This window comes from Haliaeetus leucocephalus, unplaced genomic scaffold (assembly GCF_000737465.1).
Source record: "Haliaeetus leucocephalus isolate CR32 unplaced genomic scaffold, Haliaeetus_leucocephalus-4.0 Scaffold848, whole genome shotgun sequence".
NCBI lineage: Eukaryota > Metazoa > Chordata > Aves > Accipitriformes > Accipitridae > Haliaeetus > Haliaeetus leucocephalus.
In genome coordinates this window covers 405840-425771 of record NW_010973284.1, presented here as the reverse complement: position 1 = coordinate 425771, position 19932 = coordinate 405840, and the positions used below count along the sequence as shown (strand labels likewise).

General features: G+C 37.0%; 1 protein-coding gene across 2 annotated transcripts in view; it reads left to right on the top strand.

The window, feature by feature from the left end:
- EFCAB7 (EF-hand calcium binding domain 7) overlaps positions 1-19778 on the top strand; it is a 30891-nt gene extending 11113 nt beyond the window's left edge. The window contains exons 6-15 of one of the 2 annotated variants that reach the window (XM_010582292.1): positions 372-496; positions 5577-5718; positions 7729-7838; positions 8839-8996; positions 9198-9331; positions 11441-11589; positions 13443-13652; positions 16253-16360; positions 17451-17502; positions 19701-19778. In XM_010582292.1, coding sequence (XP_010580594.1) covers positions 372-496; positions 5577-5718; positions 7729-7838; positions 8839-8996; positions 9198-9331; positions 11441-11589; positions 13443-13652; positions 16253-16360; positions 17451-17502; positions 19701-19702 — 1190 coding nt within the window. In that variant the 3' untranslated portion in view covers positions 19703-19778. Of the gene's footprint in view, positions 1-371; positions 497-5576; positions 5719-7728; positions 7839-8838; positions 8997-9197; positions 9332-11440; positions 11590-13442; positions 13653-16252; positions 16361-17450; positions 17976-19700 lie in introns of those variants that run through there. The other variant, XM_010582291.1, reaches the window with a different exon arrangement.
- Positions 19779-19932: the final 154 nt, after the last annotated feature.

The window sequence follows — 19932 nt, the reverse complement described above, 5'->3', positions numbered from 1 at the left end:
AAACTATATTGTCCTGAAAAGAAATAACTTTAAATTAGAAGCAGGTTAAACCTATGCACGTAGGACAGGTTTACCTTGATTCCAAGGTAAATAGAATCATGTGGTAACAATTTTTTGTCCTTCAGGCAGATTTGGTTCCCAGGCTCTGCTGTTCATATGCCCATTCACCTGGGATGTACAGTCAGGGAAGTAAAGATGTTTGGCTAATGAATTATTAAACGTTATATAATTATAAGGGAAGTCAGCTTATCTGATTGAAGTTCTTGTCATCCAGTTTTTCTCTGTATGCCTATAAATGTAAGGCTTTATGACAAATGGCACTAGGAGTGGGTTGAAATAATGTAATTGTAACAAAATATCTATGTTTATAGGTGATAGTAGAACTCCTTCAAGACCCTCATCAGCTCAAAGTTGCAAAGCATCCATTTCTACCACTATCAGCATGGGTGCCAGTAGCAACAGAAACACAAAGCTAATTGAGCCAGACACAATGAAGGTATCATGTAAGCTAGTCCTATTGAAATTATGCTGTTTTCCTCTAGGCACATATGTTATTGCATTTTAAATAAGAAACCGTTTTTCTCTGATTTTTAGCTTATGTTTTATTAATAGTTTGTCAAGGGCAGCTATAAACTACTGAGAGGTTTCTTGATACATATTGTTATTAACATTTTTATATACTGTTGGTTTTGCTGACATCTAGTTATTGAAAATAATTTTTCAGGTGTGAAGGTTTAATAGAACAAAGTGTGGTTTTTATAAATGAAACCACTGTTGGATAAAACATTTAATGACTTTTTGAGAAATTTAAACTTTAATAATTTATTAGGTTGGTGAGAACTTTAAATGCTTAAGTAGTCTGAAAGATTGTGTATCATAAACCTTTATATGAAAGGTAATTGGAAATAAATAACAGATCTGTGAGCATATTCAGTTTGTTGGGCATTACTTTGTAAATATATGTTGTAGCCTGAAAATATTGATTTTTAGTTAGACTAATATGTTCTATCAGTATTTTCTTTTAAATAAATCACTCATTCAATATAAATTCCTGTGGGAGAAAGACAACAAAGTCACTTTGCTAAGTCAATATTTGTAGAGTGTTAATATTGATCTTTTCCCTTTGTTTTCCCTTTCTTGACTGAACCTTTACTAGTTTTCTTTCAACAGGAAATAATAGCTGTAGAAATATAAAACATTAACTGGAAAATGCTAGGATACATTAAAAATGTGCACCTTGAGACTCCTGTATAAAAGGGAAAAAATGGTTATGACCACATAGTATAACTGCTGCTAGAAAACTGAACTGATTGTTCTCATGAGTTACATTTTTGTTTCAAATAACAACTCTGTATTTGTTATTGAACTCCGAAGTCCTTTATATCTTCGACATTGCTATACAGTGACATTTGTTCTATATTAAAATTTAAAAACATAATCTCAAAGGAATTTTTTGCAGTCTGTTTAGGTATCTGGACCTCCATGCAATTTAACCTGCAATTTCACCTTGTTCAAACATGTTGGGTAGTATATAAAACCATTGCACAGTTTCCCAATATTGGATTCCTCTTTCTTTGTGCAAGCTAGTAAGAACTCACTGAAAAAAAGCAGCTGCAGGTATCGATTACTACTGATTAGCATCACACAAAAACTGAAATCAATAAACATGAAAAGGTATAAGTAGAACTACTGATTTTTTTTAACCATAACTATTAAGGGCACAATGCAAATTGTCAAAATCAATTAATAAATACACAGTGATTAATTTGTGGTGTGGATCAGAATCTAGCACCCCAAAATTCTTCTTATTTATCTTGTATTCAGAAATATATTTTTTTTCTGAAGTTCACCTGTCTTTTGGGGACAGTAAGAAGATGTTGCCAACATGAAGTTGGACCAATGCCGACTTTACATCTCTGACAGAAGAAAACAGTGGAAGTCAAAACATGGTGAATGTCTAAATTTTAAAAACCCTTAAAAAAACATGGAATATATTCATAGTACATTCTTCCATATGTTTTCTTTTTGTTAGTGAAGTTTTGTGACATGTTCAAAGCCATATAAATAAATTTGGGGAGAAAAAAATAGACAGTTACGGAAGTACTACAGACATGCATAAACAACATGCTGACCTGTTGGGCTTCAACTGTAGCTGAATCACAATTTATTAAAAGATGGCTAATGGAGATCTTAAACTTCTGCAAAGTATTCTTTGTGTCGGTTTTAGTCAAGATTGAAAGACATTAACAAAAAAAGAAAGCAAGCTGTGTATCATGTTCTAAAATCGTCCCTCTGCACTGAGTAGCTAAATTATCCCTGCTAGGGAGTCTCACCTTTGCATTCTGTGCTACTGAAGTCAGTGAAAAAGCTGTATACACAGTGGGTGGCAAAAGAAATACTTGAGAAAAGTCTTTTTCCTGAAAGAAACAGTTATATGCTCCCACTCATGTCTGTGAAGTAGCCTCATGCAATTGAACTAGCAAGACTTTTTCTGGGCATATGGAACAGGTTTGTACAAGACAAAGCCTTGAACTGAAGTTCTTTGCTTTAATCATAGGAACAATTCCTCTCACAAACATTGCTTTTTATCTGGAATTATGCATGAGTGTGTGGACAATTTCAATAATAACTTAAGTTGTAATAGCAGTGGAATGCATTATTTGGGCAGTGACCATCACTGGCAGCCACAGGTAGTGCCTAACATTTCTTTATGATTAACGTTTCTAATACAAACATTTCCCACTGTGTTAGCTATTATTTGATAACTTTTGTTATGCTTTGAAGGAACATACTAAAATCAAAACAGAAAATCATCTTTTAGCTTCCCATATTTACTTAACCTGTTTGTAATTTGACATGGGTAATTTAGAGAATATAGCACCACCTTACGCTCCCTGCAAGAATAACAGTTTAGTGTTTGATTCATAAAGCATTGTCAAACTTTTGCTCACTGTTGCTCACATCTTAATCTGCACATTGTTCCTTGAGATATTTTATTTTCTCTGCTTTCTGGGATTGTTTGATGTCCCTGTTGTAATGATGTCTATCTGAATGCAAAACTGCAAAACCAGTAGTCTCTCATCTGAAATAACAGCTAGAAAAATGGAAGGTAAACAAACAGGACAAAGCCATTCTCCATGGACTGTCTGTAAGATGATGGCTTGAAGACCACTGCCATAGTGAGAAGGGGGGAATAGAATGTGGCTGTTACAGTAACATATATGTTACAAGCTGTGGGGTAGGTCATGGCATGGAGTGTGCAAGGTTATAAAACCTGATGGGTTGATGTGGACTGTGTAGGTCACAGGAAGCCAAAACGAGTGCAGTTACATCCACATTCCTTTTTGAAAGTGGTGCCTGAAGTGAAAAATCCTTTGAATTGCGTACACATTTTTTTGAAGACTGCTAGTTGTAGTCATGTGAAACAGAGCCATGGAATGAGCTTACAGCTAGGTGTTGCTTCTTGCTGTCTTTTATTTCTCAGTGTAGACGTAGCTAGTGGTTGTTGTTCCTCCAACAGCATTCTGTTCCCTTTGCATCTCTCATGGCAGTGAAGTTAGGTTTCCACGAAGGCCCTGGATCCAACATGTTATCTTAACTGGAAAAGATTATGGGAGGGGAGGGACTTGGATATTAGTTTCCATCAGGGATTGGATGTCCCACTTTATTTTAGATAGCTTAATTGATCTTTGTCTTTTTGATAGCCTGTACTCTGGGGAAGTATGTTTACTTTTAAAGTTTCTCAGAACTTCCTTAGCAAAGTCTTAATTTTCTTTAGAAATCCCAAACCTCCAAAGAACAGCAGAAGGTGAGTTGCAAAGTATATAGTATTTGTACTTAAAAGTACTCCATATTGTCAGCTGTATGCAAATATAATTAGCAGAATTTGACATCTAAAATTGGTATGATGCATTATGCTACCAAAACTATTGGGGTACTGAGGATAAAATAATTGTTGCCTTTAGATCAACATCTTGGATGGGACATGGTAGTCTTACCATAACCATAAGTAATTTGAGATGAAGATAGTTTCCAGTTATGTAAAATTTGGAATTCTCAGTGTTTATCCACATTCATGTTTTCAGGATGATATATTTTTATTCCTTTAGTGTGAAGATTCTTTTCATAGCTGAGTTTGTGCTATTTGGGTGAAACTTATAAGAGTGATTCAGAGGCAGAAAATGAAGTGAGAGATAGTATTAGATTCTACAGTCTTTCTATGCCAACAGAGGTGGTGAGTTTTCTCAGAGTACATATCTCTCTTTGTTTTGATTTATTTATAAAAGGTTCTTAAAGCAGAAAGAAGTATAATGAAGATGAATTTGGTAATGTTTGAATGAGAAATGTCTAGTATAGAGGAGCTGATCCTGTTGCCACAGAAATCTGTGGCAAAACTGTGGCACAGTACTGAAGGCTCTTAAATCCATGAGTCCCTGAGTAATTTATATTCTTAAGAAATGTAGAGTTCGGAATGGAGAAATCTAAATTCAGGATCACAGTTACATGTATTAACAAGTGTGTTACTTGGCATCCCGGATGGACATACGCTAGCAAAGTCCTGTTCTTGCCTGTCACCTTTAGGTCATTGACTGTCAAGTATCATCAACTGAGCGTGAATGCGTTGTAATGAGAACTGATTCTTTAAGAGGAGAAATGAAGTGTAGCACTTTGATGAAGACACTTTGACCTTGGATGGAGTTAGTAGTCAGCCTTCTTAGTGGGAGTTGCATGCACACCTTCCCCATTTTTTACAAGCTCTCTTCTCAAATCTGTGTTAGCTTACCTGTGACACTGAACACTAAGCATAGGTACAGCCACCTGGACAGAGCTTTCTGCTAAGATTACACTGGAAGATTCCTTTAGCTACGCTCTGCTTAGAAACATTATCTTCCATTGCTAGGAAAGTGACTGGAAATCATGGACTTAATCCAGACCAGGGAAGGCAAATCAAGAACATCTTCTGTCCCTCAAGGCATACAATATGTCTGCAAGGACTTTATTTTTATTTTGCCAAAGAAATATCATTTGAATGATATCTGAAATTGCAAATTGGGACTTGCTTTTTAAAAAAACATTAAAAAATTTGAAGCATGTAGCTGTTTTAGCATCTCAGCAAAATCATGGCTTCTCTAGGAACCATATTATTCACAAATACAGTAGTTTTCAGTTTATGTCTTTCCAATAGCTTTGACAGAAGTCAAGAAGAACCACTTAATTTGACCAGTACTTGTTTTGTGATTTGTCTGAGCAAATAACTCCTCATTGTTCAGCTAATCAATTATGTTCTTTGCTTGATTGGCCTGATGGAACTAATGTAGCAAAATTCCACCCTTTCAGTGGTAAATCACACAGTTCAGAGAATTTAATGAGTTCAGTTTGATTCTTCACGGCAATTCAAATTTCATTTCAACTGTCTGAGCATTGGGGTAATCTGTGTGTTTTTCAGGCATTTTCACAAGTGAAGCAATGTTACTAACTGCTCTGCAAAAATTGACTACAAATTAATATATTTCAGAGAAGGCACTTTTATCTTTATCAAAGATCAAGGCAACATCTAATATTTGCTTGGTTTCCAGGAATGGCAATGGGCACAATCCAAAGGATGCTTCTACTTAGAAGAAGATGGTGAAATCGTTAGTCACAAGTACAAGTTGCACTTACCTCAAAGGTCTACAGTATGTATTACCATCAAGCCTTTAAACGTTCGTCAGGTAGAAGGTAAGTGTATCTGTATTTCTTTGGAGAATTTTTGTCTATTACAAATATTTTCTCTTCTGCTGATATATCTCTCCCTTTCTCACTTGTAATACTTTGCAATATTGCAATATAGCAATACTTTTCTCTGTTGATGGAGTCCTACTAAAAATATAACTTAACTTGTCACACCATATTTTCTGCTTAGTTATTTTGTGCTCACTGCCTGGGCAGTGAAAATCAGCTAGGTCCATTATCTTTCTCTCTTTAGTCAGCCAACCTCTTAGATTATTTTTGGCCGTAGATTTGTGAAGTTTCTTATTACAAATTCAAATTTTAGCACTGTTTGCAGTATCTCTCTTTAAGGTGTACTTTGTGGGAAACAACAATACAAAATTTAGTGAATATTGTATTCTCCACCTAAAATACTTTTGTACATAGTTAAAATAGATTATGGCTTTTTATGGCAGTATGGTATCTTGATGTTTTGATTATGCATCTTGTCTGACGGATTTATAGCTTAGTTTGCCTATTTTAATTTTCATCTTAAAAGAGTGAAGCCCAGCATTAGAGCCACCTGAGATTAGTCAGCCTTTGTGGGCCTTTTTTCCAAATGCTACTGGCTTTGTTCTCTCCAGTGATTTACCAAGGAGCTTTATTTAGTTGCTATGTTGGAATTATTTTTTCCCCAAGTAGATTATTTCCTCTTTAATCCTGTGAAACAGGAGCCATTAGATCCCAGAGATGTTTTAGAGTCATCTGGGCTGGCTGTTGTGCTACAGGTTGGTAACTGATTCTGACTGAGGTTGGTAATAAAAACTTCACTGTAAATAATTGACAGAAAGTAGTCATATTCCAGTTACTACCTGGCTGAAATGGGAAGCTGATCAACAGACTTCTAATAGCGAGGAAACATGGTCTGATACTAACAGATTTGAGTAACAGAATGTCTCAGTGTTCTGCTCATAACTTTTCTTTTTTTCATGTGGCAACCTCTTAAACTGTGCCTTAGAATAGTTCTGATGCAGGATTGTCCAGACATTCTGTGTAAACAGAAGAGTACTTACTTGTCTTCCGTAAAAAAATTCTACTTTTGCACAACATTATTGTCCTGTATATAGAAATATCTTTGTGTTTTGTTGTGAAGAGGAAGGCATAATATTGGTATGTAAGGAAAGGATTCATGTTAGCAGAGCAATTAGCTTTTTATGAGAAATTAAAAATATCTTAAAATTTTTAACAAAGTTGTGTGGTATGTAGCCATTCATTAGTATTCTTGACTCCTAACTGTAGGAAAACTAAGCCCTTGCATTCATTGTTTTGCTGTGGTCTGATTAACTTGAAGACCACTTAATAGCTCATTGATTAATTGCCCTCAGGAACTGAGAAGCTACAAGAAATCAAAGAGATTCAAATGGCATCTATTCAACATGGCCTGTAAGACCAAACCTCCATTCCAATCCAACCCAAGACAAACAAACCATACATGATCAGACAAATAAATCGTAAGTGATGCCATGTAGGGAGATCTTGCTATTTAAATCTGAAAAATGGTTGAAACTTATAATTCTGAGATTCACATCTTCTAGTATCCCTAGCTTTTGCACATAATCTGGGTTTCCAGTCAAGATGAGTTTAACAATATTTTACAGAACATCAGAAGAGAATTTTATATAATTTTGCTAACATCCTTAACTGCAAATATCTGGGAGCCTTAGTATAAAGAAAAGTAAAAAACAATGTTGTACTAGTAGTAGAAAACAATGAAAATAGCTTCCTTAACTACCAAAGGTTTTAATATTAGAACTCATGATAGTAATCATTATCTGTAAGACAATCACAAGACTTCGAACAATTTATCTGATTGGCCTAAATAGGAAGGAAATCCCAATAGCATATAATGGATTTTTTTTCCATCTTACGTTAACAGGGATCAATATGATAAATACTATAGAAATATCTACTTTGGCGTTCAAAGAAAAACTATTTTGTGCCATTATTAAGCATTTGTGTTGGGAATGCTTTTCTTTTTAGGAAAATCTTACCATTGGTTGTCAGTGGATACAGCTTTGTATATTCTCAAGGAAAATGAAACTCAAGAAAATCTACAGCTTGTGAGCTTTACTGAACAACAGAACAAAGAGGTTAGATGGTTTTGTATTCCTATTTTAATTATTGTATCTTTAGTGTGTGTGTTAATGCTGCATGGGTGAGTTCCCATGTGTTTGGCAGGAATTCAAACTGTACCTAATCAGGCTAGAGGAGAGAAGAAACCCTTGTTCTGTGCATGTTCTCTTTCAAAATTGACAGAACTTGTGCAAGGTAAGATGTAATACTATCTTAGTTATGCCCTTTGGATGGGCTGAAATGCAAGCGACGTGTATGGAAGTAATGAAATTCTGGTGAGGACTGTATTATCATATGGTGTGTAGGCAAGTATTGCTGAGTTGCTGGCTATCTATATAGATACTTTGTGGAAACTCACTTGTATTCCTGCGCCTTGAAAAACAAAATTTCAAAGGTAAAATTTGTTAAAGTTTCCTTTAATTTTCTTTCTCGTTGCCGTATATATATGATTTTGAACTTCATAGTGCACAGAATATTCTTATCCTATGGCAGAAATAAAGGAGGAGAAATGGCAGCATTAACTTGCTTCCCCCTTCCAAGCCACAGGAAACTTAGCTTGCTTCTTAAACCCTAAGTCACTTGTGTCTTTTTACACAGGAAGTTTTTGCTGCTAGTTTGAACAAAGTTGATAAATCAGGGAGGAAATTAAAAACTCTGTGGGTTTTGTCAGCCTGCTAATGGCTGCTTTTGTTTTAAAGTTAAACAATTAAAAGGTGTTATAAATCTGAAAAATGATAGGACTGTTATTAGACACTTCTAGTAATGACTGTTCTCCCCTCATCTCTGGTCCTGTATGGTTTTCTAACTTTTATTATAACTAAGAGATCCACTAGTTTTTGTGTCTTTAAAATAGCATCATACAGCATGTCACTGTAGACATGTTTTCTTTAAGGAAAGAACCTAGCATTACCAGTGTTTTCAAGTAATTAATCACTTTTGCATGAACATAACTAGTAATAAAGAAGGGTATCATTTGATGAGTAACTTACAAACTTGTCTGTCTTCCTTTAAGAGTAGATGTTTGGATGGAAAGGGGAGCTTGGATCAGGAGTTTACTGGCTACTCCCATTTACAACAGGCTGTAGGTTGAAGAAGGTAAAACCGCAAATTGCTGGAGAAGCAAAACTGGTGTATAGAGGTGAAGATGGAGAACTGGCTCTGACCAAAGACTTCCGGTGAGTTGTATTCCCAAATAGGCATGGTAACTATTATAAACTTGTGTGCTCCAAATAACATCTAGCTTTTTAAAAGCTGTATGTTACTAAACTACTGTTTGTACAGAATATTCTCAAATAGACTGAATACTTATTGACAATATTATGAGACAGTAAAGGAAACAAGTGTTTGGAAATAGTTCTGCCTTTTTCATCTTTTAGAGCTGCTTTATTGGATATATTTGAAACAATTGATTTGGATGGAAATGGCCTTTTGAGTTTGGAGGAATACAATTTCTTTGAACTGAGAACTAGTGGTGAGAAATGTGATGAGGAAGCATGGGCTGTATGTAAAGGTAAGTTCATTGCTATGCTTGATACAAGTAATTAGGGCTATCAATCTATTTGCAAGCTGTTGTTTATAGCATCCTACTATGTATATAGTGTAGAAGAACTGAGTATTTTGTAGCCTATACTAAGAACACATGTAGATATTGTTCTCTTCTCCCTTTGTTTTTCTTTTTTTTTTTTCCTTTTCCAGTCTCCTGTCCTTTGTTTTGCTTCATTCTGGATTGTGTGCCACTGACCTTCTGCTGAGAAAATTCTTCCCATTGCTAATTTCAAACTTTAGTAGGTGAAAGATTTTGTAGCTGCCAAAAACTACAGTTTGCTAATCATGGATCATATGGTGAATTAAACTGTAACAGGTATTCATTTAATCAATCTCTTTTCTGCAGACTAAGCTGATACTGCTTTCATACCTCAAAGTGCTGAGAGGGACATCTGATAGTGTGTATGTGATACTTTAAAAATGGCATCTAGAGCTTATGATGATTGTTCAGAAAATTAGACGTTAGAAAATGCCTATTGCAACTATATATTTTCTTCAGATGTAAGCAGTTTTTCATTAAAAATCCATCTTTTGAAGGTTCATATATGATGTGTCAGTTTGTCCATATTGTGCTATATGACAGCCATGAGATTCTGAGACTTCTGTGAGTGAGTTGAGGAAGCTGGCAGTCAGTTAAGACTCTTGCAGCTGTGCTTTCTTTTCTGTCTGCTGATACATCTCATCAACGTTACTGGACATCCTGCCAGCTTGCAGGAACAGTGTTGGGCCACAAACATGAATTTTGAAGAAAAAAGGAATTCTGTGGCATTGCTTCAAGCTCGCAAAGGCCTTGAGAATGCACATATTTATCTCATAACAGGGCTAAGAGAAGTCAACCACCAGTGACCATAGGCTGCTGTGATAGTATGGTGCATGAAAGCAGTGGTTTCAAAGCATGGGCAGTTTAGCTGCAGTGAGTGAACAAACTGGAAATTTAGAAGCCATTGTATGAAAATTAGAAGTTTCTATAAGAAATACAGTTTTTCTGCAACTCATGTCTGACATGCCAGTATGGCATGTCATTGTATATTGGCCCATGACATGTTTGATATAATTCCTTTGTGGGCTCTGATAGATTGCTTAATTTGGGCCATAATACTTTAGATCTGGCAAGTCCTGCTAATTATTTCTCCCCAAAACACTCTTAAGATATTAGACTTTTTCCTAAATGATGGAAAGATCATACACAAATACTTCTCTATATATGAGTTTCTTGTCCCTTTCATGCCTGTACATGGTATCCCACACTTTATGACTTTGTCAGTGTTACGCTTCTGTGCACTGGTCTCAACATGAGTAGGATGGGTGGGTGTGTGTGAAGTGTATAAGAGAGGAAAGAAGAGAATACAGTGAATGTTTTACCAGGTCATTAATCAGTTGAAGGGTTCAGACGAATATCATAAATCTTGACACCAAAGTTCAAGCCATTTATTATAGTATCTGTACCCTTAGATAGATTTATTAAATTGGTAATCCCTTTTTAATAATATATAGTAAAGATTTAGCATTGTTATGAAGATGAGAAAACCATTTTTAAAAATCTCTGACACAAGGACATTTCAATTATGTGTTTGCTGACATTAGAGTGGTCGATCTATGATATTCTATCTAGAGAGGGGTGTTAGGATTACCGGCATTTTATTGCTTTTTAGGAACTAAGTAAATCATTTCTAGATCAAGGACCTCAAGCACTAAGGATGCTGGCTCCAGCAGACTTTCATTTCCCATTGCTAATATACCCCATTCTGCAAATCTCAACCACAACAAATACTGCTAGCAAAAAGAAAAAAAAATCGGTATGAACTCTTTCTGTTTTGAAGTCTTGCCCTCTTTTGGGTTATACAAGGGGCCAGCTGTTTCTAGTCATTATCTAAAATCCACAGGGAAGCTCTGCAAAGAGCACATACCTGGTCAAGGACACTTTTTCCCAAATAATACCAGAGAGCCTGAGGCTGCAAGATGGCTCCATCTTTCAAACCTCATTAACATAAGCAGGAGTTTAGCTTTGGAAGAATAAGGGGTGTTTGCAGAGAGAACAGACGTTAAGTGCTACCTTATATTTCTTTTTAAACAGAGAATTTTGATATGAAGAAGAATGAACTAACAAGACAAGGATTTATGGATTTGAATCTCATGGAAGCCAATGACCGTGAAGGGGATCCTAGTGACCTTTGGGTCACTTTATTGTCTCTGGGCTACAATAAAGCATTAGAAATGACAGAGGTATGATAGCCATATAGCAAAAATAACTGCTTCACATACAACTTGCTGCACATGTTTAACTGCAGTACTGTTTCTGTCTGTCATAAATTGATTTCAATAGGTCAGTGATCCAGTCTGAACACTGTTAATACAGCATTTACACTATGACTTTCAGTCATTATGGTATCCTGGTTCTTAGGATAACACTGACATTGAAAGAGGAAATTTGGCTTTTGCTTTAGAGAAAGGCACTATTTTGTGGTGTTGTAGAGGAAGGAATCTTGGGTTATACCTGTTGACAGAATTCATGCACCCTGCTCGTGGGAAGTGGTAAGAAGACAGCAATGGTAAACTGACCTGTCAGCAAACCTACAAAATGCAGGACTTGCTCTGCTTAAAAAAGTCACTTCCCTGGCCCAAACCACAACAGAAGTGGATAAGGATAAGATAACTTTTTTTTTCCCCCACATGATTTAGAATTCATAGTTTTCAGACATGGCTGTTTCTGTTACTGTTGCCTTTCACAAGGGTGTCTGAAGGTGTTCAACACAAACTTTTAATGAAGGGGCTTGGGGTGGCATACTGTTTACTTTACAGGACCAGGGATTATTTCTCTGCTGTTTCTGTGTGTTTATAGATTTATTTCTTTATTTCATTTTTACAGAATCAGTATCTGTGTTGATGTTAGTAGTTCTCACTAAAGAAAGAGGATCTCTTTAATGAAGAGAAAAAAAATTATGAAAAATTAAAGAAAACATTAAATATGCAAATAATTTAATAATTTAAGTTTCATTCCCAAGAAAAGCTGATTGTTTAAAACCATAGTCTGATTATATTATATCTTTAACTTTTGTTAAACTACATCAGGTCAGTGTAGTCACCATATAAAAACATACATGTGTGAAACAAATATGTACAGAACCAAAAATACTCAGTATGGTTGAGAGACATCAGTTGTGTCTCAGTGAAAATCTTGAGATCATGGTGAATGATTTCTTAATGATGAGCACTTTCTCCTTTTCCTGAGAGCATGGTTAGCAGAGCAACTACAAAAGTGTCCTTCTGCATTTCAAACGTAAGAGGGAGCTATCTTCTAAGAAAGTAGATTTTGGGGGAGTGTTTTATCAAGTTAGAAATTTCAAAAATGTGTTTTATGCCTTATACTAGCTGTGGTTTATGGCTGTAGTCTTTGCTTTCCAAAGAACAATATAGCTCTCCAAACGCTTTAGTCGTTCATCTAAAAATGTACATCTACTTGTGTCTATAACTTAACTCTTTAAGAGATTGATATTTCAGGAGCATTGAGCCTCTAACAAATTAAAGATAGAACTTGAGAAATCCTAGTGGATTCCAGTAGCCATTTGAAAGAAACTGAGGCACTATTACTGAGTCTAAGAAAATACAAACTCTTGGTTGTTGCACATACTAATCTTAGCCAAGATACTGTAAAAGCAGAGTCCTTATTGCAAAATTGCAGATATTTTAAATCTGTATGAAGTGGCACAAATAGCAAGACCGTGACAGGTAAAGGAGACGGGTTTATTTCAGACACTGAAATACATTCACACTTCATCTTAATTCCCGTACGTTTTGCTATCCAAGGAAGTATTTGCTGTGTTGGAGCCGAATGTGCCAAACTGCATATCGAGTGTACTGTGACTGGCACAAAAAACGTTCATTTGTCCTGAGCTCTCATTTGGTTTAAAAGATTGCCACAGCTCTCAGGTTTTGAATATTTAATATTCAGTGACATACTTGTATTTGGGTAATTCTACTTCAGAGCATATATGAAAATACTTAGGAGCTGTGGTTGAAAATCTGAGGGGAAAAATTACACGAAAAAGTGATGATGAAACTCATTTTCTCCATTGCAGGCATGCCCCTTTGTCATTGACATCTATGCAGAAAAATGCAAACCCAGAATTAAAGCCATATATTTAGAGGCAGGGAGCTCCCAACTCAACAGGGCTATTTGCAAGTCTGTTGTTAATAAAGGAGAGGCCAAAGTAATGGATGGCTGTGAAAACATAATCATCCATACCTACAAAGCGGGCAGGAGAATCACTTCTGTTATTGAAAATAAGGTATGGCATGAGACTTCTGTAAGGTACTTTGTGTTAATTATTGTCTATGTGTCTATTATTATTGTTCTTCCCTCCTTGCATCGTTTTTGAGAATTACGTTTTCTGGTATTTCTGATATTGTTTCTGTATCTAGTTCATTTTAAAAAAACAAGTGCCTGATGCAAAGCTCTTTTTGACAAATGACTCAGAATTCAAGAGAGTCTGGATCAGTGTTCTTGGAAGGGACAGCTTATTATGAGGCAAGCAGTTTTAAGTATCATATAGAATCTGAATATTGGTTCGTGTTCACATTCCAAATTTTCAATATTTTGATAATTATTGGAGACATAATATGTTCATAATACCAGAAATCAAATATTAGGAACAGGAAATAAAATTACAGAAAGAGTAAGGGCTACAGCATTTATGTTATTTAATGTTTTCAGTGTGTATAAGAAAGTAAAAGAGCAGTGATTTGCATTGATTGTGTTTTAGAAGCATATTATAGAGGAACTGTTAACTGGCTGGCAGGCCTACTTTATTACTAATCCAAGTTAACAATTGTAAATCCAAGCAAAAGTGGTTGGTGAGAAGCAGAGATTTTAAACCTTTCTGCATAGATCCTAATGAATGTGCTGTTCGTTCTCAGTTTCACTTATATCAGGAACTGTGAGTAAATAAATACAGTGCAGTAAGATGCTAAACTTAAGATGCTTTAAATCTTGAAAGATCACAGCAAGAAGTATATTTTTAAATGGACAAACATGCAAAAGGGGGTGGGTTGGTGGACTAATATTAGGACTGAATGCCAAGGCTCCTTGGAACTACGGGTTTAGATCTGCACTTCGCCCTTTAGGGTAGATATACTGGAGTTATTTATATGTTTGGGGATATGTAAGAGAAGGAGATGAGGTCTGTACTGAGGCAACTGGATGCTGTCTGATTAAAATCACTAACTACTGCCATTTATACCATTTAGGTTTCACAAATACCTCTGTTCTGCATTGAAGCAAATAGTTGCATTTCCCTGAAAAATCTCATTAGAATTTGTAGACTGGAGGCTTTTTTGTATTGTAAATGTCTGGAAAGAAATAATAAAAAGGCAGCTTTATGCATCGGTCTTCTTTTAATCTTCTCACAGTGCAAGCAGCCTGATTGTATCTTCAGTTATGGTACTGATGATTTTAATGGAAATAACTGTTTCTTTGTTATTTTTGTAATTAAATTAAGGAAATATGCTAGTACCTGAGGGATTCCATTATAGTCTTGCATATGTATTTAATCAGTGGGTAGAGAAAGGTGTCTGTCTTCTAACCCTCCCCAGTCAGGGTGTGAACTGGGGAAATTAAAAGACCTTGCATGCAGAGAAGCCTCAAATTTCTCAGGTAGTAAGCAATATCAAGCCTACTGTCTGCCCATTTATATGCCAAAATAAATAGTTAATGAGGCATTTCCCATCATCCAAAGCACAAACTTACTATAACATACCCTCTGTGCTAGGTGAATATCTGTGACCTTGTTCCTGTTGCTGTAAGTATCTTCTGGTACAAATAAGTCTTTTGTTTGCCTTTATCTCACTGCCATGTAGACGTGAGGACTTCAACAAAGTGATGCCAGAGCAGCTAGATCAAAGTAATGAGCAGCTTAACAATAGATTGTGTTTACATTTCTGCAACGATACCATATTTGCACTCTGCTGTCCACAAACCCTTTGTACTGTAAGCACCAGAGATAGCTCTTTTTTTTTTGTGTGTCAGACCTTACCAGTCTAATAGTAGCTTCTTTGCTGCGTAAGGCTGATTGTGTAAAGTAACTGGGTTTCTATTCCATTTCTCAATACAGAGAGCTTGTTGGATAGCATTGTCTAAGAATCAAATGTTTCCCAGTGTCTCTGTCAGATTTTTCTGGAGACAACTGAATAACGGGGTACAGTAGCATGTCTTTAGGTCTTGTGTCTGAGTATTGTCTGGGATAAACTGGTGGTTAAAGAATTTTCTGTTACCCGAGCTTTCAGTTTTATATATTGGATCCTTCTTGCAGAGCTTCAGCAAGAGCATCTCTTCTTTAAGTGATTATACTTATATTAATTTCATCAAATATTTTGAAAAATCTCTATTAATGAAGTCTTCAGAAATGGCCTGTAGTGGATGTTGCAAACAAAAATTGGGCAAACGTCCAGTGATACTGCTCCAGATCGCTGTCTTAGCCTCTAGTGATTTGCAGTCTGAGGACTACTTGAGACAAAAATATTTTCTTTGTAGTTAAAATCTAGTATGAATTTGTCCAGTTACCTTTGAAACTATGTAAACGGTTAGGATGTGTAACATTCTGTGGCAAATAGTTCACTCACTAAATGGTGTTCCCAAGTGACATCTTCATAAGTGCTTAAGTTATTTCAATGAGCCTTAAATGACTTTTGACGATGGATCTGGGCTCTGATGATGCTAAGGTACATTTGAAACTGTTACTCTTCAAAGAGAATAGACATCAGCATCCTAAAAGCATTTCTATCCTATAAAATAGCAAAGTCAGAGGAAGTAAGAGGAATGTGTAGTTTTTACATGAAGAGCAGCCACTTAACCATTAAGCTAATCGGTTCCTTTATGTTTTATTGCTTGCAGTCTGAAAACAAAGTGATTATTCATGTCAACAATGAGCAGAGTAAGAACTGCCTAAGTAATAGGGGACTAACTGTTTTTGCTGTGGAAGTGGCACCAAAATCCATGATGGTAAGATTTTTATTGTTTAGCCAACTGAAAATCTAAGCAAAAAGAGAAGAATCATGTGACATCTTTACAGTTTCCTTTTGCAGGTCTTTTATCATGATAATGAGCATGTGGATAGTGGCATCTTCATCACCAATACAGATCAGCTATAGTTCTTGATATTTTAAAGCTGAACATGTACTCAATGTATCCATGTTTCCACGTGCAGATTGCTATAAAAGTCCATAGCTGTTCAGTTTTTCATACGTGTGCCTGTTTCAGTTGCTCATTCAATACATGTACCATTTACTAATATTTTTTTAATGTTCTTTTTCTAAGGCTGTATTTTTTTCACTTAAATTTTAATCGCATATATTGATGTCTGTGAGAAACAGCCCAAGCATGTGCTAGTCAGAAACAAAAATATATGTGTTGCACTCCTTATGCACAGCGTGATTTGCAGATGGCTAATTTTTGTTAAACTTGACTTACGGATCATATTTAGCCACAAGGCAATTTGATCTGCTGATCCCTATTCCAGAGCTGGGCAGGCTTTAGTGGGAATTCTAAATGAGGGTTCTAAGGGAGAGAATGAGATTGAAAATGCATTACAAATGCGGATGATATTTTTCTTCCATCATTTATGAAGAAAATCCAGTTTTTATTATTCTAAAAGTATGGTCTCTGTCTTTAAAAGAAGAGGCATCTGAACTATTTTTTATTTCACAGCTTTCCAGTGTGGATGCATTCAAACCCATTGTAAACAGATACAGTCCCATGACATGGGCAGGGTTGGGGCCTGTTCTAATATCGCTGCTGACGCTTTAGATATCTATAGCATGATCCTGTAAGGTGTTCTATTAATTTTAATTTTGGCTTCATTCAGTATAAACTGTAGGCTCAGTGCCCCTTATGGATATTTTGCTGTCATGCAATTAAATTCAATAGTACGTTTTGAATACCAACTGTCATTACAGATGGTGAATGTTCATCATCTAATGTTAGTGATATAAGCACTGAAACAGATTGTTTTGCTTACATAGCACTTTAGGTAACATACACGCAGTTCTCCAATAACCAACTATTTCACCTCTGTTTTCTCTCTTCTATACAGGTTTCTCAGCATGTGATGCCACTGAATGAGCAGGAAGAATGGCTTTATAATTGTGTGCATTCCCTCTTACGTTAAAAATTCTAGTTAGAGAACCGTTTCTTGGTAGCCTTCAGACTAAACCAGGATTTTTTTTTGACTAGACAATTTCTAGTCTTGTCCTTCTCAAAAAGCTGGCATATATTTATGCTTCCCAGCGTTTGATTTGTTAAAGCCAGTGAATCACATAAGTACTTACTTCTGGTATCACACTTCTGCTAAAGGCTTTTAAGAAACATGTATAGTGATAGCATAGGGATGGAATAACTGTAAGTATGTAAAATCCTTTGACAGAATAGAGTACTCATCACAGACGGTCTAATGAAATACTTTGGCATGAAAACATTGAGACACAATAAAAATTAGTACTGTTCAGTAATATAGCTGACAGTTGTAATGTAACTGTGTTTCATAAAGGCTAGTTTCCACAAATATACTCTTATTTTCTATAACATATTGTATAGTTCCATCACATGCTGGAAATGTTTCACTGAGGAGAAACTTGCTTTGTTGAATTGGTTTGATGGGTTCCTAATTAAAAACTATTGTGGTTTTGACATGAGAAGTATAAAGGGGTGGGGTTAATGATTTTATTTTGCCACCTGATAAAGGATTTGGTTCTTTCCCCTTTGATTTGCTTTTTTGTCCTTTGATCATAATACTCATCTTACACTTGTTGTGAGTAATTACTGCCTGGTTTTATACTCTTTCATATAAAATAAAGTCTGCCTTTTCATATGCAATAAGGAAATAACATCATTTGAGGAAAGCGAAGGTTTGTCTTGGGCTCTTGGCTGTTAACAGCAATTAATTATTTCCAGGGTAGCTGAAATAAGGAGACTGAAGTCCAGCAAGTATAAGCTGCAATAGCAATGAAAAACAGCTTTGAGGTACTAAAAATATTCAGCCTATTATGTTTCTCTGGTTCCTCTAAATGTCTGTTAATGTGGAAAAAAAATTATGACCTTGGTCACTGGATGCTTAAAAAGTGTCTGAGTTTAAAATAGACATTAAATGTATGTGACCTCATCTGCAAAGGCAGCAAGTAGTCTTGAAAAGCTATATTTGTCTGCTAGCAGCTCCTGCACTCTGCTGTAATTGTACCCTGGGCAAGTAAATGTCGGTTACAAAATGAGAGCTCTGCTAGCGGCCGGCAGTGATTTACACATTTCAGTACTTGGTGCTCAGGCAGGTTGACTGGTGATCCTTTATTTTTCTGGGTGTTTTTTTCGTAGCAGGTACAGCAGATATTGTTTTCATTTTCAGAATTGTCTAAAAAAAGTAGAAGTTGTATTAAGAGGCCCCACAAATGTTTGGTAATTTCTAGCAAACAACTGAGCTCTGTAAATGCTGCCTCAGGCGATGTGTGGATACATCAGAAGTTCCTAGCTACTTCTCTAGGAAGGAGCTGGGAAATCACGAGACGCTCTCTGTGTACAGCAGACAGTACCAAGTGAGCACCCCAGTATTTGCATTTCTTTTGTTTATAAAATCAGTCTTGTTAGATGTGGCAGGAATCCGTATGCACTCTTTCTGCACTTTAGGAAAGGAACGGTTAAAACTGGAAGAAGTACTTAGCTGAGGAATCACTGCATGTGAGAAGACTTGGTTTTGCTGCAGGTAGGGTCTAAGTTAGACAGGATGCAGCAAGACAGGACTGGAACCTTTTTTCTTTTCCGATCCCCTTGCTGCTAGGAAGAGTTTCATTTTCTAACTTTTTAAGTGGGAACATAGGCTAGCTCTCCACGGTAGGTTCTACTGTTCCTGCCCTGGAGAGATGAGAATAGAGATCTCAGTTGTATCCGCAGGGTCATTTCCAGTTTGCTCTAAGCCCAGGTGCCACCAAGGCAGAAAAACATTCTAGCTTCTCTTTTTAAGGCTGAACAGGGGTACTAGCCTCTTCTCTTCAATGGGAGGCAGGTGGGAGAAGAAGTGCCTGTAACAGCTGTCACCTGGATTTCTGGCGTGTTAGCTTTCTTTGGAGAACCAGAGCTAGAACAGCACAAGGCAGCTTCTTCACGGCTTCGCTACCGCTGGCCTTCCCCGGCCACCCTTCTGGGGGCACGGGGTGGGTCTCCCGCTTGTGTCGGGCCATCAGTCGAGGCCCGAGGTGCCAGGGCCTGCGGTGCCATCCCGCTGGTGGCCGTAGGGACGCGGGGCCCGACCCGTGCAAAGCGCCGGGACGGAGCACCTCCATCTTCTTCTCCCCCGCAGAGTCCTTGGCAGGGCGGCCTCGGAGAGAGCTCCCGGCGCAGAGATCCGCGGCTCGGCGGGAAAGCCTGTCGTCGTCTCAGCCTCCTCCCGACCGCCGGTACGAGGCTGGGGAGGGAGGGAAGGAGGGAGGGATCCCCCCCTCCGCTGTCTCCCGGGGCCGGCGGCACCTTTAAGGGGCGGGCGGCGGGGCGGGAGCGCTGCCGGCGCCGGCTGCGGGTCCCCCCGCCCTCCG